The sequence below is a fragment of the Anas acuta genome, assembly GCF_963932015.1.
Source record: "Anas acuta chromosome 2 unlocalized genomic scaffold, bAnaAcu1.1 SUPER_2_unloc_1, whole genome shotgun sequence".
NCBI lineage: Eukaryota > Metazoa > Chordata > Aves > Anseriformes > Anatidae > Anas > Anas acuta.
Window position 1 is genome coordinate 609,308 of NW_027075980.1, and position 17,602 is coordinate 626,909.

General features: G+C 60.1%; 1 protein-coding gene across 1 annotated transcript in view; it reads left to right on the forward strand.

Annotated features, from left to right (window-relative positions):
* The window catches only part of HSF1 (heat shock transcription factor 1), a 34,427-nt gene that overhangs the window by 11,788 nt on the left and 5,037 nt on the right, over positions 1–17,602 (forward strand). Inside the window, exons 5-9 of the mRNA XM_068668117.1 lie at positions 9,630–9,705; positions 9,936–9,997; positions 11,235–11,331; positions 13,935–14,071; positions 15,615–15,848. Of these exons, the coding sequence (XP_068524218.1) occupies positions 9,630–9,705; positions 9,936–9,997; positions 11,235–11,331; positions 13,935–14,071; positions 15,615–15,848 (606 nt within the window). The remainder of the gene's footprint in view (positions 1–9,629; positions 9,706–9,935; positions 9,998–11,234; positions 11,332–13,934; positions 14,072–15,614; positions 15,849–17,602) is intronic.

Sequence of the window (17,602 nt, forward strand, 5' to 3'; positions counted from 1 at the left end):
TGGATATCGTCCTTGGCACACCCGATCCAGTACTCACGGAGAAGGCCGTTTTATTGCCCGGCTGTGAACAGACCTTCCCAAATCTTCCCACGTTGACGGGCTTAGCTCACAAAGGCTGCCTGAGAGGCTGAGCACATCTCTGCTGTCAAACACGAATAATTTGGGTGAGTCTCTAGCGCTGGCAGCAAGAGATGGAAAGTAGATAAGCTGAACTTGGGCAGTGAGACTGTTTTTTTTGTGTGTAAGCAGGACTGGGTTGTGCTCCCGGGCAGCTGAGGGTTTTCCAGCCAGGATATCACTTCCCTGGGGTCTCACCTGGTTCCGTGCCCTTGGTTGGAAATGGGTTTGGGGGCGATGTGGTGGTTTTTTTGGCTCTGTCCTGGTGGATGCAAGTCCTTTGTCTTCTTCCAGGTCTTTTATGGGCCTCCGGAGATTTAAAACAACAACCACAGAGCTGTGCAAAACGTACGAGAAAGGCAAGCTACAGGTGACACAAATGTCTGAGGTGGCTGTGAGCTTTGGGGAAGGGTTTAGGATTTTTCATGCCACTGCGCTGCCCCGTGCTGCGCCTCTGTCCCCTGCGCTCAGCGAGCGTGGAGTCGGGGTCAGGGCTGCAGGAACATGGTGTGGTCACGCTCCTCTGCTGTCCTCCCCGGCTCTTCCAGAGGGTTAACCATTTTTCAGAGGGTCAGCCATCTGAATGCTGCTTTCCTGATGCCTTTCTCCCGTGTGTTACGAAGTGAAATTTATTGGAGCGTATGAAGACGTCCCCTCCGGGCATTTCTGGGTGCATGGAATAAGGCACGGTGAGGTCTCCGTCACGCAGCTTGTTGTAAAACATCCTTTTTGTTTGTTCTCAAACATCCTCTCCATTTCCCTGCTCCCTAAATCCTGGCGTCTCATGCAAGCGTGGCACAGGAGGGATTTTTCCAAGGTGCCACCGCGCAGCCTGGCGCTGCTGCCACGCGACATCACAGGGACACCTCGGGCCAGCACGAGGATTTCCTGGTACCGGGTTCCTTAACATCTTCCCTGAGCTATTCGTGCCTCAGGCAGGGCTGGTTTCCCTTTGCAGCACCCCTGGCAGTCCCGTAGCAGTGGCACAGCTTGGCCGGGGTGGTTGTGAGCGGGCTGCCTCCGGTGAACGGTCCCGCTGCGAAGCGGCGCTGCGTTAGCTCTCACGCTTCGTTTACCAGCAGCTTTTTCTCACGTGAGAATTTCTGATGGGGAAAGCGTTACTCTCGGCGTCTTTTCCTGTTTCTCAGTGCTTTTACCTTTCAGCATTTCAAAGTTTGGAGAGCCGTGGGGGGCCAGCTCGGGAGAAATGCCCGGAGGCGCGGGGGAAGGCGTCCGCTCGAGCTCTGCCCTTGGTCGGGGAGGCAGTTGTCGTCCCGAGGCGTCGGCAGGCGAGCGGTGGTTATTAATTACCCTCCAATTTGAGCAGGTTACTGACCTGGAATTTCTGCAGTTGCTTTTGGCTTCTGTTCTGCTTTCTTAGCTTCTGAAGCTGCGACTCGTGGAAGCCAAATGTTTCCTTCTGGGCTTTTAAAGGCAGAGCCGTGGAGGTTCCGTACTGACGGCTGCAGCTGGGGGTGGCTCTCGCCGTGCCACGCGCGCTGCCAGGCTCTGAGCGGCGTGCAGCAACGTGCTGTGCCCAGCTCCTGCCGGAGCTCCTCATCTCCTGCAGCTCTGCTGGGGGTTTCCAGCGTGGAAAGACCCTCGGGCATCATTTTATAGGTGTGTGGCTGCTCTAGGGTGAGCGGTGCCACCGCGGTGCTGCCCTGAAGTGCCGCAGCGATCGCCAGCGGTGATGCAGAGCGAAGCGAGCCTGATGGCGCACTGCACGGGGAGGGTGGCGAGGCCAAGGCAGCGTCCCGAGCAGGGACAATGTCACCGTCCCCCAAAATTCCCATTCCCAGACTCTGCTTTGATGGGAGGAAGGAGCAGAGCCCTGCGGGGCGCAGCACCCACCCCTGGCGGGCAGGACGGCGAGGCGGGCAGGGCAGCGCGCCCCTTCCTGTGGGTTCCTCGGCTCTGCTCGAGTCCCGGGGGAGCCGGAGCGTATCCGTGAGTTTAATCTTAACCAGATTATTGAGAGCAGCGAGCGAGCCGTGGTGTCTGCACCTGTTTTTATCGCTTCTCTCCACGGCTCCCTCCGGGACGGCGTTGGCGTTGGCTCGGCGCGCGGAGCGGTGCCGCGGGACGCTGAGCGCACTTCCTCCCGGCCGGGCTCTGCTTACAAGGCCCCGCCGCTTTTACAAGGCCCCAGTCGCTAACAGAATTTAAAAGTTGAAATTTCTCTGGGTGAAAATAAATCTGAACAGACACAAGGACTTGGCCTTTCGCGGTGTAATTCCTCTTCGGCAGAATTAGTTTACCGTATGCAAGCGCCCCGTAAATCATCGCAAATAATTTTGACCCGTGTAACTTTCTTGATGGTTTCAGGGTTCCAAAAGCAACATATATATTATCGTCTGACACTGACCTGAGGGGATAGAGTTTGCATTAGAACATTTGTTGAAAAGATTGAATCCATCGGTGCTAGGTGAGAGAAAAGCTGAGCTAGGACATAACGAAGCCAACGAGGTGATAGCCAAGTTTAGTCACCGTGCCTCATTAATGGGAGCCCTCCCACCTTCGGGGACCGAGGCGCTCCGGTTAAAAGCTGCTTGGAAATCGTCTGGGAGATGAGTAAGTGCGTGGCGCTCGGGCCCCGGCCTTGCAGCCCCCTCTTCTCTCTTCACCTCCCCTCGGCAGCTCCGGGAGCGCGGCGGCGTTGTTCCGCCTCTCTGCTGCAACTGGCGCGGAAAACGTGGGGCCCAGGCTGCACGGCGAGGACGTGAAACCCGTAAGGAGATCTTTTGTGAAATCACTAGCCAGATATTTTCGGTGTTTTACACCCCCACAAGACCTCGTGCGCCGCGCGCGGTCGGTGCGAGGGGAGCTGGGGTGTCCGTGCTGCATCTGGGGTCAGGAGGGGATAAAGGAGCTCCTTGTCCCTGGGGGAGGAAGGAGCTTTGCTCTCCTCTTTTCTTTTTTGGGGAGAAGTGGTTTTAGGATGGTTGCAGCGCTCTGACTGAGCATCTGCATGGGGCAGCTTCGTGGGGGCTCCACTTCTCAGCCCAGTGGTACCCGTCCCGAAATAACAATTCACAATTTTACTTTGCTGCTGAATTCCCTTTTAAAAATCCGTGAGGATGCAGCACGGAGTCGAGTCATGGCACCCTCCTGGTTCAGGTTTGGAAGTGAGACGTCACTGTCAAGGCGCCGGCTCCTGGAAGAGCTGCGGGGACCCTGGAAGCCTGGCGCTGCCTGGGTTTGGGGCATTTTGTGCCGCAGGGGCTCCCCGTGCTGAAGGAGCTGGCACTGGGGGATGCTTGGGCTCGAAGCGTTCAAAACGGAGGGGCTGGAGCTTTTGTAGCAGCAGTGAAACAAGTCCCTGGAACTGAGTTACCCCTCAGCCCCATTTTAGGGAAGGAGAGCTGCGTGGGCATAAATCAGATTTTCCCCAGAGCCAAAAAGGGGACCTGTGTGCACGGACCTGGCCACTTCCCACCTTCGCTGCAGGGAAAAGGGGCTGGATCCTGCGGCAGCTTTCCCCTGCGCTAATTGCAAGCGTGCTTTTCTCCTTTTTTTGCCTAACAGCGTGGATTTTGTTGGCTCTCCCAGCCCTGTGCGGGGCTGTGGCCGTGCTTTTATGACCTCTAAATGGGACAGGGAGCGGGGTGCTTTATGGGCTCCCCGTGCAGCGGTGGCTCAGGCTGCAGCTGCTGCTCCCGGGGGACCTGCGCTGGCTCCGAGTCAACCATCAGCTTGATCTGAAAGCTGCTTTGATGGCCCGTAATGCCGAGCACAACGTGGGATCTGTGTGTTTTATCTACGCTGCTGCTTTTTACGAGCTTAGTCACTGCTTGAGCTCATCTGAAGTCAATTTTATTGGTCATTCCAAACCGCGGCTTAAAGACCTGTGGAGGACTCGTTTTTCAGCACGGTGATCTAAATCTGAAATTAATTACCAGCACGGGCTGGGATGCTGATGGTGAAATAACACGGCCCAAGCATCTCCTAACCCTGCCTGTGGTGCAGGCAGCCTCAGGCAGGTCCTGGTGCGCAGCCTCCTCGCCGTGGGCTCCGGTGCCTGCTCGGCACCTGCAGGCACCTCCTGGCCGCGGAGACCCGGCGTCCTCCGTGTCCTTCTTGCTGCTTGTCCCATCCTCCATGCCTCGTCCTCACCGGTTTGCTTTTCTGGAGCGCCCATGGGGCTGTTTGGAGACTTGTGGTGCTTCTGGCCGTGCCAGGAGGCCAGGAGGAGGAGGAGGAGGAGGGCACCTTGCAGTTCAGAGCTTCCCCCAAACAGTTTGCAGCATGCCCCAGAGTCCTTTCGAGACATTTTCCTTGAAAACTGAGATGAAATCCTCGCTGGATGGTGATGAAGAGCCTTGTTCTGCGGCTGGAGGCGTCGGAGCTTTCTGCTGGAGTTCTCCAGGACCTCACGGATTTGGTGTGCCTCCTCTGTGCTCTAACCCTGAGCAGCCACCCCTATAATTGCTCAGGATGACCCCATAAGTTATGGAATACCCCTTTGGGCACTTTGGGTCACCTGCCCTGGGTCTGTCCCCCCCCAGCTCCTGCTGCACCCCCAGCCTGCCCGCTGGCAGGACAGGGTGAAGCTGAGACGTCCTTGGCTTGGTGTGAGCACTGCTCTGCAACGAGTAAATATCAGCGTGTTCTCAGCACTCTGCTCATCCTAAATCCCAAACCCAGCACCCTACCAGCTCCTAGGAGGAGAATTAACTCTGTCCTGGCTGAAACCAGGGCTGCCTGTTCTGGTGGCTCTACAGCATGGATGAATGAATTCTGAGTGTGAAGTAGGTAGGAGAAAAGAGATCTGCCTGCTGGTATTCAGCTGCTGGGACTTTGACAGCAACAGACGCAGAGGGAAGGCGTTAGCACCAAGGAGAATTCCTGCCTCGTGCATCAGACTGCCCAAAGCCCCATCCAGCCTGGCCTCGAACACCTCCAGGATTGGGGCATCCACAGCTCCTCTGGGCATCCTGTGCCCATCCCTCACTACCTTACAGTGAAGAATTTGCTCCTAACATCTAATCTAAATCTCTCTTTTAGCTCAAATCCATTCCCCTTTTCCTATCAGTGTCTACGTGAGTAAAGAGTCCTTCTCCATCCTTTTTAGAAGCCCCCTTTAAGTACCGAAAGGTCTCAAGGAAGTCTCCACGGAGCCTTCTCCAGGCTGACCACCCCCAGCTCTCTCAGCCTTTCTTCCTAGAGAGCTGCTCCAGCCTCTGATCATCTCTGTGACCCTCTGGACCTGCTCTAACAGCCCCACATCCTTGTGCTGGGACCCCAAACCTGGACACAGGGAGGGCAGAGCAGAGGGGGACGATCCCCTCCCTGCCCCACTGTCACCCCCCTGGTGGTGCAGCCCAGGGCATCGTGGCTTGCTGCAGGCGCTGTGGGTATCAGCAGAGTGAGAGAGGGCGAACAAGTAAGGATCAAAACCAGTGATATTGGTTTTTGGGGCAGGTCAGGCTGCCTTTCTTTGGGTCACGCTCTCTCCTTATGCTGAGAAATGACAAAAATCTGCTTTGTGCTTGGTGCCAGGGCGCTGACCTCAGCCAGGACCTCGCGGTGCTCGGGGCTGGGAACCGGCCACATCTCAGAGCCCACTCCTGCATCTTGGGCACGGTGCTTTCTGCAGCCCAGAAGCTGGATGTTTTTTGGGCACTGCTATCACCTCTCCTCGCTGCCTGGGTACCGTGGGCTTGGGCACACCGGGGCTGCTGGCGCTGCCTGCGTCTGCTGCGCTCCGTCGGCGCCCGCAGCCTGCGGAGGCAAAGTGCTGCCTGCTCCTGGAAGCTGGCTGCGATGATAAAAGGGCAGGAGCAGCAGGAGCAGCGGTGCTGAGAGGCTTTTGATAGATGCGTGCGCTTTGCATCCTTGTTTAGTCAGCAGAATGCAGATGATCTCCGCTGGTCGGGGCGGTCATTAACAGCGCGCCTCTCTCAGCTGCTTCCAGACGGGCGCGCGAGCCATTTGCAGGCGCAGAGGTGGTACCTGCTGGAGACGAAGATTGATCGTACCACGGCCGGGGCTGGAAATAGCTTTTTAGCCCCGTAGCTGATTTAGTGTGAGCTGAGAACCAGCTGCTTCCTGCCCCCGGACAGCTGGCACCGGGAGCACCGCGGCTCCGCTCAGCGCCTCCTCCCCGCGCAGCCGGGTCCCTGGTGCGATGCTGACCCTGCCCCGAGCCCCTGCCCCAAGCCCCAGAGCCCCTTCCCCGTGTGCTACAGCACCGTGAGGCATCGGGACTGCTGTGCCATGAACGGCGGGGACTGGTGGCTCACGTGTTGGTCCCAGTGCATTGGTTTGGGCAAAGAGGGTGCCAAGATGGGAAGGGCTCGAGCTGGGACTCAGCTGCAAGCAGAAGTTTTCTGGGGATGGAGCAAGGACTCAAAATCAGCCGGGTGTGGAACTAAAATGCTGCCTGCTCCTGCTGAGGCTGCGGGCACAGGGCAGGAGCGGAGAGGAGCAAGGAAGGGGGTTCGGGGCAGCCCGAGGTGGCAGCGCTGCCCCCGTAAGGCTCCCCGCTGGATTTATTTTTCTTGTGTGACTTTGTCCCGCGACCCCCGGGATCCAGGCGGCGGTGGAGTTCTGCATCTCAATTACAGGGTGCCTGGGGAGAGCCGCGGCCTTTTGTTCGCGCTGAATCTGCCAGCTGCTGACTTCAGCTGATAGCCCCAGCCTGGAGGCAGCAGGGAGAGGAGCAGTCGCTGCCTCTTTGCTTTGTGTGTTGGCTTCGCTGCGGCACCAGCAGCTCGGGGCTGCCCTCTCGGTGCAAGGCTTTGCTCTCCCTCGTTTCCACCACCACAGCTAGCCCAAAATTGGGGCTGGGGTTGGCAGGGACCGCTGCAACCCCCCTGCTCCAGCCCCACCGCGAGTTCTGGGCTTGCTGCCCTCCATCCATCCCCACACGGGAGCTGTAGCAGCCCCGGGGCAGGGCTCAACAGCGTGTGGGACCGCGAGGATGTGGGGCTGGCACCGTGCTGCTGGAGGAGGGAGGAGAAAAGGAGGGTTGTGTCTGTCTGTGAGAGGGCGTCGGGGTATGTTTGGGTTGGCAAAATCTGAAATTTGGGTGAGGCCGTGGCACCCGTGACCCTGATCTTTGCTCTGGACCTGTCGCATGCTCCCGGCATCACCGGGCCCTTCAGATCCTGCTTTTTGCTCAGTCCCCGTCCAGCTGTTTTCTGTGCACCGCTGTCTGAAACGCTGGAACGGGGACGCACTGCTCTAAACCCCGTGGCGTGAGATGGAAACTGGGAACAGCTCCACTACGAGCTCCGTGCCCACCGAGTGTGTTCATGTGCGGTCACGGGCACGTGCTGAGGTTGAAAGCTGTGTGTTAGGGTGAGTTCCTTGGGTTCAGACCTCCCAAACAGGAGAGGTACGAACTGGAACAAAGTTTTTTCCATGCCCGCTGTCGGTGAGTGCACTGGTGGCCACGCTGGAGCCGGGCGCTGGAGCTCGCCCTGGGGCAGAGGAGGGCGGATGAATTCCTCTGTAATGACCTGCTCCCAGGAGCTGGCTTTTGAGAGAAAGGCCAGGTAGAGCAGCACGTGGGAAGCTGCAGGACGGCATCGCCTTGAAATCACAAACCAGCAGGTAGCAAACCATCCTTTATTTCAGGCGGCCTCGCTGGGCACGCCGGCGCGGCTCCACCGGGGTGTATTTTATCTGGAGGGCGGCTGACAGCCCCGCTCCTCAGCCTGCTAATTAACGCTGCTCTGAAGGCTGCTCCTGAGGGCCCTGCTCGGTGTGGTGATAAACGAGCGGCTCTCCTGGCCGGGGGAGATAACGGGGGCGGCACGGGGGGGGCCGCGAGCAGCTGATGCACGAGGTGCCCCCCGCCCGCACCCTCCTGCGATGCCGCGATAACGGCGCTGCTCCGGCTGCAGCCCGGCCGCCGGGGCTGGCCGAGGGTCCCTTGGGGGAGCTGGGAGGTTTTGGGGGGTTTTAGGGGGGCTGTGTGTCCCCTGGGAGCAGCGGTTTAAGAGCGGCAGGTGCGGAGCGGGGCCGTGAAATATTGCAGAGACCCGGCGCTGCGCGGGGCTTTAATAACTCCCAAAATGAAACGTTTGAAACCGGCCCTTGTAAACTCCTCGCCCGGCCTTTAATTGCCTCGTAAAACAGCGTGCTAAAGAAAGTATTAAAGCCTTCGCTGCTGCTTAACCCTTCCTGCCGCCTGCTCTCTCCGCGGGGCCGCATCTCCTCCCCGCTGGGTGCCCCCCTAAGTCCCCAGGCGGCTCGGGGTGTTCAGGTGGCCTGCGCCGGGGCGAGCCGGGCTAATTTACGGCGCGAGGCCCCGCGGGGCACGGAGCAGCAGCCCTTCCTCCCCGGCCGTAATTGGCGGCCGGCGCACGGGGAGTGGGGCTGCAGCTGAGCTGAGCGGCAGCTGCGCCCTCGGCACGGCGGCTGCTCCCCGGCCCGCGGCCCCCGCGCGCACCCAGGCTGTCACCGTGCTGCCCCGAGCACCCCAAGAGCACCGAGTGCCCCAAGAGCACCAAGCGCCCCAAGAGCACCAAGTGCCCCAAAAGCACCAAGCACCCCAAGAGCACCAAGCACCCCAAGAGCACCAAGTGCCCCAAAAGCACCAAGCACCCCAAAAGCACCAAGTGCCCCAAAAGCTCTGAGCACCCCAAAAGGGGCCGAGGCCCTGGCCCAGGCGCCCCTCTGGGCATCACCGCCCCTGGGAGCAGAATTTCTGCCTTATTTCTCACCTCCCCCTTCCCCCTGTGAGTTTGTCATCCCCCCGTCCTGTCCCCATAGCCCCACAAAATGCCCCCCCCCGGCTCTCCTGCAGCCCCCTTGGGCACTCGCAGCCCACCGGGAGGTGCCCCCGGAGCCTTCTCCAGCCCATGCCCAGCACCCCCAGCCCCCAGCCGGCCCCACGGCGGAGCTGCTCCAGCCCTGGGCATCTTTGTGGCCACCCCTGACCTCGGAAGAGTTTCCCCATTCTGAGTTTTGCCCACCCCGTTGTTGGGCAAATGGGGCCTGACCCGTTCCCAGGTGGGTTTGTGCCGGTGCCACCCTGTGCTGGTGCCCGGCTCTGTGGGTTGGGAGGAGCTTCAGGAACACGAGGAAATAACGCAGGTTTATTGCTGAGTTCTGCACTACTTTTTGTGCTCACATCATACACAAAACCAGTCCTCGCTGTCCTCATTTCCCTGCCTAGAAAGCTCAAAAAAACCATTTGGAGCTGGGGATTGGTGGTGGGATCCGGAGGGGCGCAGCTCCGCCGGGCACCCCGGTGCTGTCCGGGGCCTCGGTGCCTTCCCCTTTGCACCTCTGGAGGAGCTGGATCCAAATCGTGCCCACCCCACACCCCTGGGCCACATCGGGGCGCGGAGCTGCCCCCCAGCCCTCCCCGCAGGGCCCCCACGTCCCTGCCCGTGTGTGCGAGGCTGCTCCCGGGCTGGGATCGCGGCTGAGCCCCGCGGCTGGAGGCGGCAGCAAATCCCCTGCTGCAGGTTCCCGACTCACCCCGGGGCTTTCTTCGCTCTGCCTGCGAGGCCGCGTTTGTTCTCAGCTGGCCTTTTTTTTTTCTTCTCTTGCAGCGAGAACGAGGCGCTGTGGAGGGAGGTGGCCAGCTTGAGGCAGAAGCACGCGCAGCAGCAGAAAGTTGTCAATAAGGTAAGCCCCAGCTCACGGCTCGCTGCAGGGCAGCGGCGTTCGTTCTGCTTCAGGACAATTTTGGCTGCTGAGATTCTGGAAGGCCACTGGCGGCCACGTCCTGTGCCCCCCCAGCCTTCTTTCCCCTCCGTGCTCTGAGCCGAGGGGTCCCGGGAGCCGCTGCCGTCCGTGGGTTCATCCATCTCCCAGCACGCACCCTAACGGGTTTTTTCCTTTTTTTCTCCTCCCAGCTTATCCAGTTTTTGATTTCATTGGTGCAATCCAACCGTATTCTTGGGGTGAAGAGGAAGATGTAAGTCTGCATTTCTACCTCCAGATAAAGATTCCCTGTCTGAGAATAAAGAGAGGATCAGCAGAGTGGGTCCCCCAGATCTCTGCCTTCTGTAGCAGCCTTGCCAGTGGGGTAGGACTGGACAGCGGTCATTGGCATCATGTGAGCCTCAAGTTCTTGCTCCGGCCAGAACCAGCTAACACTGCCGTGCGACTGACGCCAGGAAGGGTTTGCCAGGCCACATCAGCCCATGCAGAACACACTTTGTCCCCAACCCCTGCGCTCTGTCAAAGGGCAGCACGCACAGCGGTGCCTTGGCACTGCCACGGCGTTCTGGTCCTTACCCCACAGGGAAAATTCGGGCCAGCCTCCTGCTGTCAGAGGCTGCTGACAGCTCCACAAACTAACCAAGCCCGTCCTCGGACGTGCCGTGGGTTATTCTGCCCCTCGCTAGTTGCACTGGAGGCCTGTCCAGCACTTAAGAGGTTGGGAACATTGCTGGGTTGGTTGCTCTGGGCCAGGCAGTCGCTACTGGTTTTGTCCCAGGATCACAAATTTCACCCCAGCAGCACAGCTTCGTCCTAAGAGCTTGTAGAGATGCTTCTCCCGTTGGCTCTCCTCCGACACCGCCACAACAGCCCCGTTTGGTCCCGTCCTGTGTGGACGGGCTCCTCACCCACCTCCTCACCCACCTGGTGTCCCATAGGAAGGGGCAAGCCCCCCGTGCTGCCCCTGCCCCTGGCCCTGAGCTGCCCGGCTGGCTGCGGGGCTGCCCCTTTGTGTGCGAGCGGTGCCCAGCCGCGCCATATGGCAGGCACCGCCACAGCAGGCTCGATTGTTATTAATGAAGGTAGCTCCTCGTTCTGCCATCCTGTCCGAGACATGCCCCAATGATTTATCCCGTACGGGGAGCATCTCCCCGCAGCGCTCGGGTACAGAACGGGGCCGCAGCGGTGCTCGTGCCGCAGCTGAGCACCAGAAACCCGTGCGTGGGGCAGTGCAGCCCCGCAGAGGAGGGGACCGAGGGCTTTATGGGGGCTCTCCGAGGCCTGGGGCTTTGCATTTCTGCTCCACGGGCTTGCAAAGCCAGCCGAGGGGCTGCACGTGGGGGCCTCCTGCCCAGACGTGGCCACCCCAGGGTGCCCTGGCCCCGCGGGCTGCGCACATCGTGAGGCTGGGGGTGGGCTGGGGTTGGGTGGTGCTGGAGGCTGGGGCTGGCAGCGCGGTGACCCCTGTGGTGTTTGGGATTCTTTTGCAGCCCCCTGATGTTGAACGACAGCAGTTCAGCACATTCCATGCCGAAATACAGTCGCCAGTACTCCCTGGAGCACGTCCACGGCTCGTCCCCGTACGCAGTAAGTGCACCGCGCGCCCGGGACGGGGATTTGGGGCCACGGCTTCCCGGGGAGGTCTCACCCGTGCCCCACATCTGCAGCACGGCACCTCCACGGGGCTCTGATCTGCCCCAGCTAGCAGGGAGCGAGCTGCCAGCTCGGTTGGGAAGCCCCCCCCAGATCTGCCAGTCCCACTGCCTGACCCCTCAGGGCTCAGCAGGGGTTGGAGCATTTTGGTAAGGGTTTTACCCAAATGCCAAGGGGCACGGGGCATCAATCCCCGTGCTCAGAACCTGCTGCCCCTCGTGAGGGGCCACGCGTTCGATCGCAGACCCAGCGAGGGTTGTCTGAATTCGACCAGCAGCCGAGGGGGGGGTTTCAGGGCAGCGTCGCTCAGCTGACGTCTGCTGGCTCGAGCTTTGCTTTGTCACAAAATGCACCCGATGTCAGCCGGCCCTTGCTGAGCAATTGCTGCTCTTGGCTAATTAACGTGGCTGTGTGCAATTAAGCAATACTCCCTGCAAGCAGCCTGCTGCCAGACAGGGAGGGCGCTGCGGGTGGGAGCCAGGCAGGAGGGGTCTGTGCGTGCTCTGCGCTGCCCTACAAACCGCTGCTGGATCCCGCTGAGCCCCGAGGTGTTGTCTTTGCTCTCCCATCACCCGTGCACCTTTCGGGGTGCTGCTCCCCGTGATTGTTCAGTGGCTGGAGATCGCCGGGAGCCTCTCCCACACCCCTCCGAGCTGGGACGAGCTGCGGGCTTCTGGCTCCTGTGCTGGAGGGAGGTGGGTCAACGGGGCTGGCGTTTCCCTCGGAGCTGGCAGCTGCAGTGTGCCTGCAGCAAACCCTGCCGTGACGCTGCACAAAGCCTGACACTGCACAAACCTTGCTGTGACACTGCACAAACCTTGCTGTGACACTGCACAAACCTTGCCGTGACACTGCACAAACCCTGCCGTGACACTGCACAAACCCTGCCGTGACACTGCACAAACCCTGCCGTGATGCTGTGCAGACCCTGGCACCACACAGACCCTGCTATGACACTGCACAAACCCTGCCATGATGCTGCACAAACCCTGACACTGCACAAAACCTGCCGTGACATTACACAAACCCTGCTGTGTCACTGCACAAACCCTGGCACCGCACAAACCCTGCTGTGACACTGCACAAAGCCTGGCACCGCACAAACCCTGCTATGACACTGCACAAAACCCGCCGTGTCACTGCACAAACCCTGGCACCCCACAGACCCTGCCGTGACACCTTACAGACCCCGGCACCCCACAGCCCCCGCTGCACTGCCCCAGGAGCGCTGCCACGACACGGTGTGCACCCTGCTTTGATGCCACACCGTGCCACGGATGCAGGAGCTGCCCTGCCTCTTGCTGGTGTTTGCTCACTGTTTGCTTTTCAGCACCTCTGGCCTGTGCTGGTCCCTTCCATCCCGTCTCAACGTGGGTGTTTTCACGTTGCTCATCTCCTAGCGCCACCCAGATTCGGGGCTCTCTCCCCATCTGCCCCCCGCATGGGAAGCAGCTGCCGTTCCTTGGCCAAGGCGGTGCACCGAGGTTCTTCACACCGAATTTCTGGCAGGGCTGCGGTTCAGGAGCGAGGTTTTACAGCTGGGAGAGCAGCCGGGTGCCCTCATGGGCTGCTTGCAGCAAAATAAAGGCTGTCCCTGCTGGCAGTGGCAGTGCTGCTGCGGGGCCGTGCACTGAGGCCACCAGCTCCCGACACGCAGCGCCCTGCTGTGCCCCGCTGATCTGATCAGCTTTTTAGCCGAAACCCAAAATATCTCAGCCCCGTTAAAGAGCTCTCCTGCTGCCAGACCACCCCGTGCGAGGGCTCTGTTCCCCTTCCAGCTCCCGTCCAGCGCTGTGAGCTCAGCTTTAGAAGCGCCTTCATCCCCCTGCGTGCCGAGCGTTGCGCAGAGCCTCTGGGAGCTCCTCCAGGTATCGCAGGGCTCTGCTCGTTATGAGAAACCCAGGTGGCCGGCTCCTCGCAGCCCCAAGTGTTCCCAGCTTCCAGCTCCGGGGCGAGGAGCGATCGCTGGGCGGTTTGTCAGAGCCGTCTGCCAGCACGAGCACTGGATGCTGAACATGCCACGGCCCCGATTTGGCTGGAAATTGCAGGGTGGTTTTGCACCAAGACAGCTGGCGTGGGTGGCCTGGTGCTGTGCCACTTGTGGGACCCGACCCCGGGTCCCCGGCCAGCGGGGAACCTTGTGTTCCTCACACCTTGAATTTCGTTCATCTCTGGGTCCTGAGAACTTCGGCTTTCCTTTGAGCATAAAAGAAAGGCTCAGAGTGGGAGGGGAAGGGTGAGACGCGGAGCTGCTCCGCGTCCAAGTGTTGAATCATCCAGGAAAAGCATCCAATATTGTTACTTTGGAAATTTCACCGTTCCAAGAAGATGGAGTTTAGGGGACAGAGGCCCGATGTGTGCCTTTAGCAGTGCGTGGGGTGGGCGATGCGTTTTGTGTTGAGCCCCCTCTTAAACTAAACTCTTATTCCTCCACGGGTGGGTCGGGGTGGGAGCGATCCGGCGCGTCTGCCCCCGTGGGTCTCTGTCTGCTTTGTGCCTCGTGCTCCACCCCACAAACTCTGTGTTTGTCCTTTCAGGCTTCTTCCCCAGCGTATAGCGGCTCCAACCTCTATTCCCCGGATTCTTCAGCCAACTCTGGCCCCATCATCTCCGACGTGACGGAGCTCGCCCAGTCCAGCCCTTCAGCATCTCCCAGCGGCAGCCTTGACGAAAGGTAACGCTGCTGCTGCTCTCCTGCAGCCTCGAGTTGGCTTTTTGGGGAGCATTACCTGGTGGGCTGAGCTGTAGGATATCAGCACAGCTGATATCTCGTGGCAGAGGCTGCAATCCCCCGGGGGTGACAGCCAGAAACGGAGCAGCCCTTGGGGCAGGGCACGCTGCGGTGCCTGAGCTCACTGCTGCAGCCCTGGGCACAGCAAGCTGACCTGTCCCCGCAGCACAGCCTGCTTCGGGACACTGCTGGCTCAGCAGATTTTATTTCTTCAGATCAGCTCTAATCCTGCACTCAGCCAACGTTTGCTCCTTTGCCTCCCTGCCCAGCGTCAGCAAGCCCCGGAGGGGTCCCAGTCCCCAAGGAACAGCCCTTCAGTGGTGCGTCAGCCCCGTCAGGTGGAATTACCAGCCTCCTGGGAGCTGGCGTGGCTTTGCCCTGCCCTTACAGACTGCTGCGCAGAGGAGGAGACGCAGAGAACAAAAAATAATTGGGAGTAACGATGCCAGCTCCATCCCCAGCAGCTCAGGTGCAGCAGCTGAGGATCTGCAGCACGTAGAGGGCAGCCAGCAGTCGGCAGCCCTTCTCCTTGTGCCCTTCACCTGCTTCAGGTCCACAAGCCCTGGGAGGGGAGTGCTGCAGGTCCCGTGGCTCACAGTCAGCCTCGTGTGCCTCTGTCACCGCCGCTGGAAGCCCCCCGAGGTCTGTTCAGCCCTCACGCCCCGCTCGGAGGCTCTTGATCTGAGCCCCCCCGGGCCCATCTTTCTTCAGCACCTTGTGGTCGCCTTTTTGCTTCCTCTTTAATAGGTTATTCCTGGCATCGGCGCTTCCCCTGAGGTGCTGAATCACCCACAAATGCCATTTATTGCCTGAACACCCTCTGCCAGGAGCGCTCGCTCTTAAATATAGACCATATGTTGGCTTAATGGGCCCTTTCTCCGTTCTTTTGTGGCTGCTGTCCTTTCCAGGAGGGCTAATTGAGCCTCTTCCGCCCCAAATCAGCGAGCTGGGGTGGGGAAGGGCTCCCATCTGCAAGATTAGGGCTGACCAAAGCAGCCACCTTCCCTTCCCACAAAAATACAACCTCTGCAAACGCCCCCCGGGTGCTTTTGCTAAGGCTGGGCTGGCACAAAGGGGTCACTGCCATCAGAAGGCTCTGGGGCGGTGGTGACAGCGTCCTGGGTGTCTCAGCAGGACTTAAGGAAGGGCACAGGCATTGTTCAGAGCAGCTCCTTGTCAAAAGCTGTCTTGTTTTAACCACAGTGTCAAAATGAAAAGAGCCACGGCCTCCTCCCAGAGCTGCCCGCGAGGAGTGCGCCCAGGTCAGGGCGCGAGGCTCCCATCAGGGGAGCTCATGAGGGTCACAAGTAGAGACGAAATATTTGGGTGCTCTCCCAACCTCATCTTTGTAGCTGGCTCCGGAGGCTTTGTACGTGGGGAAGGCAGCAGCAGGCGTGAGATTTGTGTCCTGTTGTGTGGGAGCAGATCTCAGGAACCGAGCCTGCGTTAGCACCGGATCCTCACCCTCTCTCTTTCCTCCCCCCAGGAGTAGCCCCGTGGTCCGGATCAAAGAAGAGCCCCCCAGTCCCTCCCGCAGCCCCAAGATAGAGGAGGCCAGCCCAGGGAACCCTCCTGCTGTCGAAACTCCTCTGTCTCCCTCCACGTTCATCGACTCCATCCTGCAGGAGAACGAACCCAGCACCACGACCGCTGCCGCTGGCAACAGCACCACACAGCCTCAGCCCCAGGAAAAGTGCCTCAGCGTTGCCTGCCTCGACAAGTAAGCCCGTTTCACTCCTGAAACACTCCCGTTTCACCTCCAATCCCACTGCTCTGGGCTGCTGGGCTTCAAAGATGCCAGCAGCCCGCAGCTCTGGGGGCAGACGTGGGCGTTTGTGCAGGGCAGATATTTTGTTCTCTCCCCGTGGTGTTGGGGGCAGTGAGCGTAGCCCACCTCCTGACCCCGTGCAGGGCTTTACACCCCCAACGCAGGGACCCGCCGCTGCTGCAAGGGGCCAGCCACGTGGCTGCCAAAATAAGAATGGATAAAAATGCCTGTGCTAAATATGGGCTCGTTCAAACTCCGCTCCTGCGGCGCAGAAATGAGTCACTGTGGGATCAGCTGTGTTTTGTCTCGGGCCCCGCACACCCTCCCGGCGTGGAAGCTTTGTGCTCGCAGCCCCAAGGCAGCTGACGGGCACGCAGACACAGGCGCCTTCCCCCAACGCTTTTTGGAAGCTTCTCCCCGGGGCTTTTTCTGCAGGGGAGGCTCAGAACCCCCAGCCCCGCTGCCCCCAGGGCCAGTAGGGGAAGCTTTGCCCCGACCTGCAGCCACCCAGCCCTAGTCGCATCCTCCCACCTGGGCTCTGCTCACAGCTTGCAGCAGAGCCTGGCTGGGCTGGGGGGCGGTGGGGGCTTTGTCCTAGGGGTCAGCTCGTGGTCTGACATCTTCATTACCACACAGCGCTCTCGTGGGAGCTGCAAGCATCGGGGTGGAGAGCTGGGAGCTGTCAGACCACCAGGATCCCCGTCCAACACCACGCTGGGATCTTGCTGCTGCTCAGATCTCAGCCCCTTCCCACTCAGCCGCTGTGCTGGGGGAAAAGGAGAGCTGGAATTAAGGTTTTCCCTCTGCACGCCGGGGCAGACTGTCCATCCCGAAGGCATAAAAGCAGCCTGGGGAAGGCGCAGGTAGTTTGGGGGACCTAGAAGGCAGCTGGGGGCTGCCTGGAGCCTGCTGGCAGCACGCAGGGAGCTGCGTTTGCTGCATCACACCTCGGAGTCAGGAAACGCCCGCTCGCTCCTTCCTCCCAGCCTCGTGGGAGGTTTTTTTGTCTATAGCTTCTCCTATTTATAGAGCCACCGAGGGCACGGCGATCCGTCTCGGCAATACCAACTGTCCTTAAAAAGAGGCAGGCTTTATTATGCAGCTTCAGAAGCCGAAACTCGCCGTTTAAAGGGTAATAAAAATGAAATAAAAGTGCTGCCGAGTGGTCCTGAATTATTGAGGACTCCTGCAGACTACGCAGAGGCGGGCAAAGGACACAGAAGGCGTTTGCCCCTTGCTCCTGCAGAGAGCGAGCTCCACGCTTCGTCCTGGAGAGCTTCCGAGGGCTGGTTAAAAGAAAGGGGCTGTGCTTCCCCTTCTTTGGGTGCTCTTCCCCTTTTTGGGGTGCTCTCCTACCCCAGCACCGTGCCAGCAGCACCACACTGCTCCCCTCTGTGTGCTTTTTGTCATCCTGGTGCCTCAGCACCCTGCCTGCAGCTTTGATCCTCGGGGTGGTGGCACCACGGTGGTGGCAGCATCGGGAGGAGGGTGGCACTGCCGTGCCCTCAGCCCCTTCCCCATTTTTCTGGAGCAGCCCCACGCCCCGGGGTGAGGCAGCAGCACGGCGCCCTGGCGGGGCAGCAGCGCTTAAATTCCGAGGAGTTTGCTCACTGCTTTGGGACGCAGGCAATAAGGGAAGTGTTCCCTGATGGCGGGGACTCTGCGGGATGACAGCGGTGCCCGAGCGCCGTGCCGTGACCCGTGCA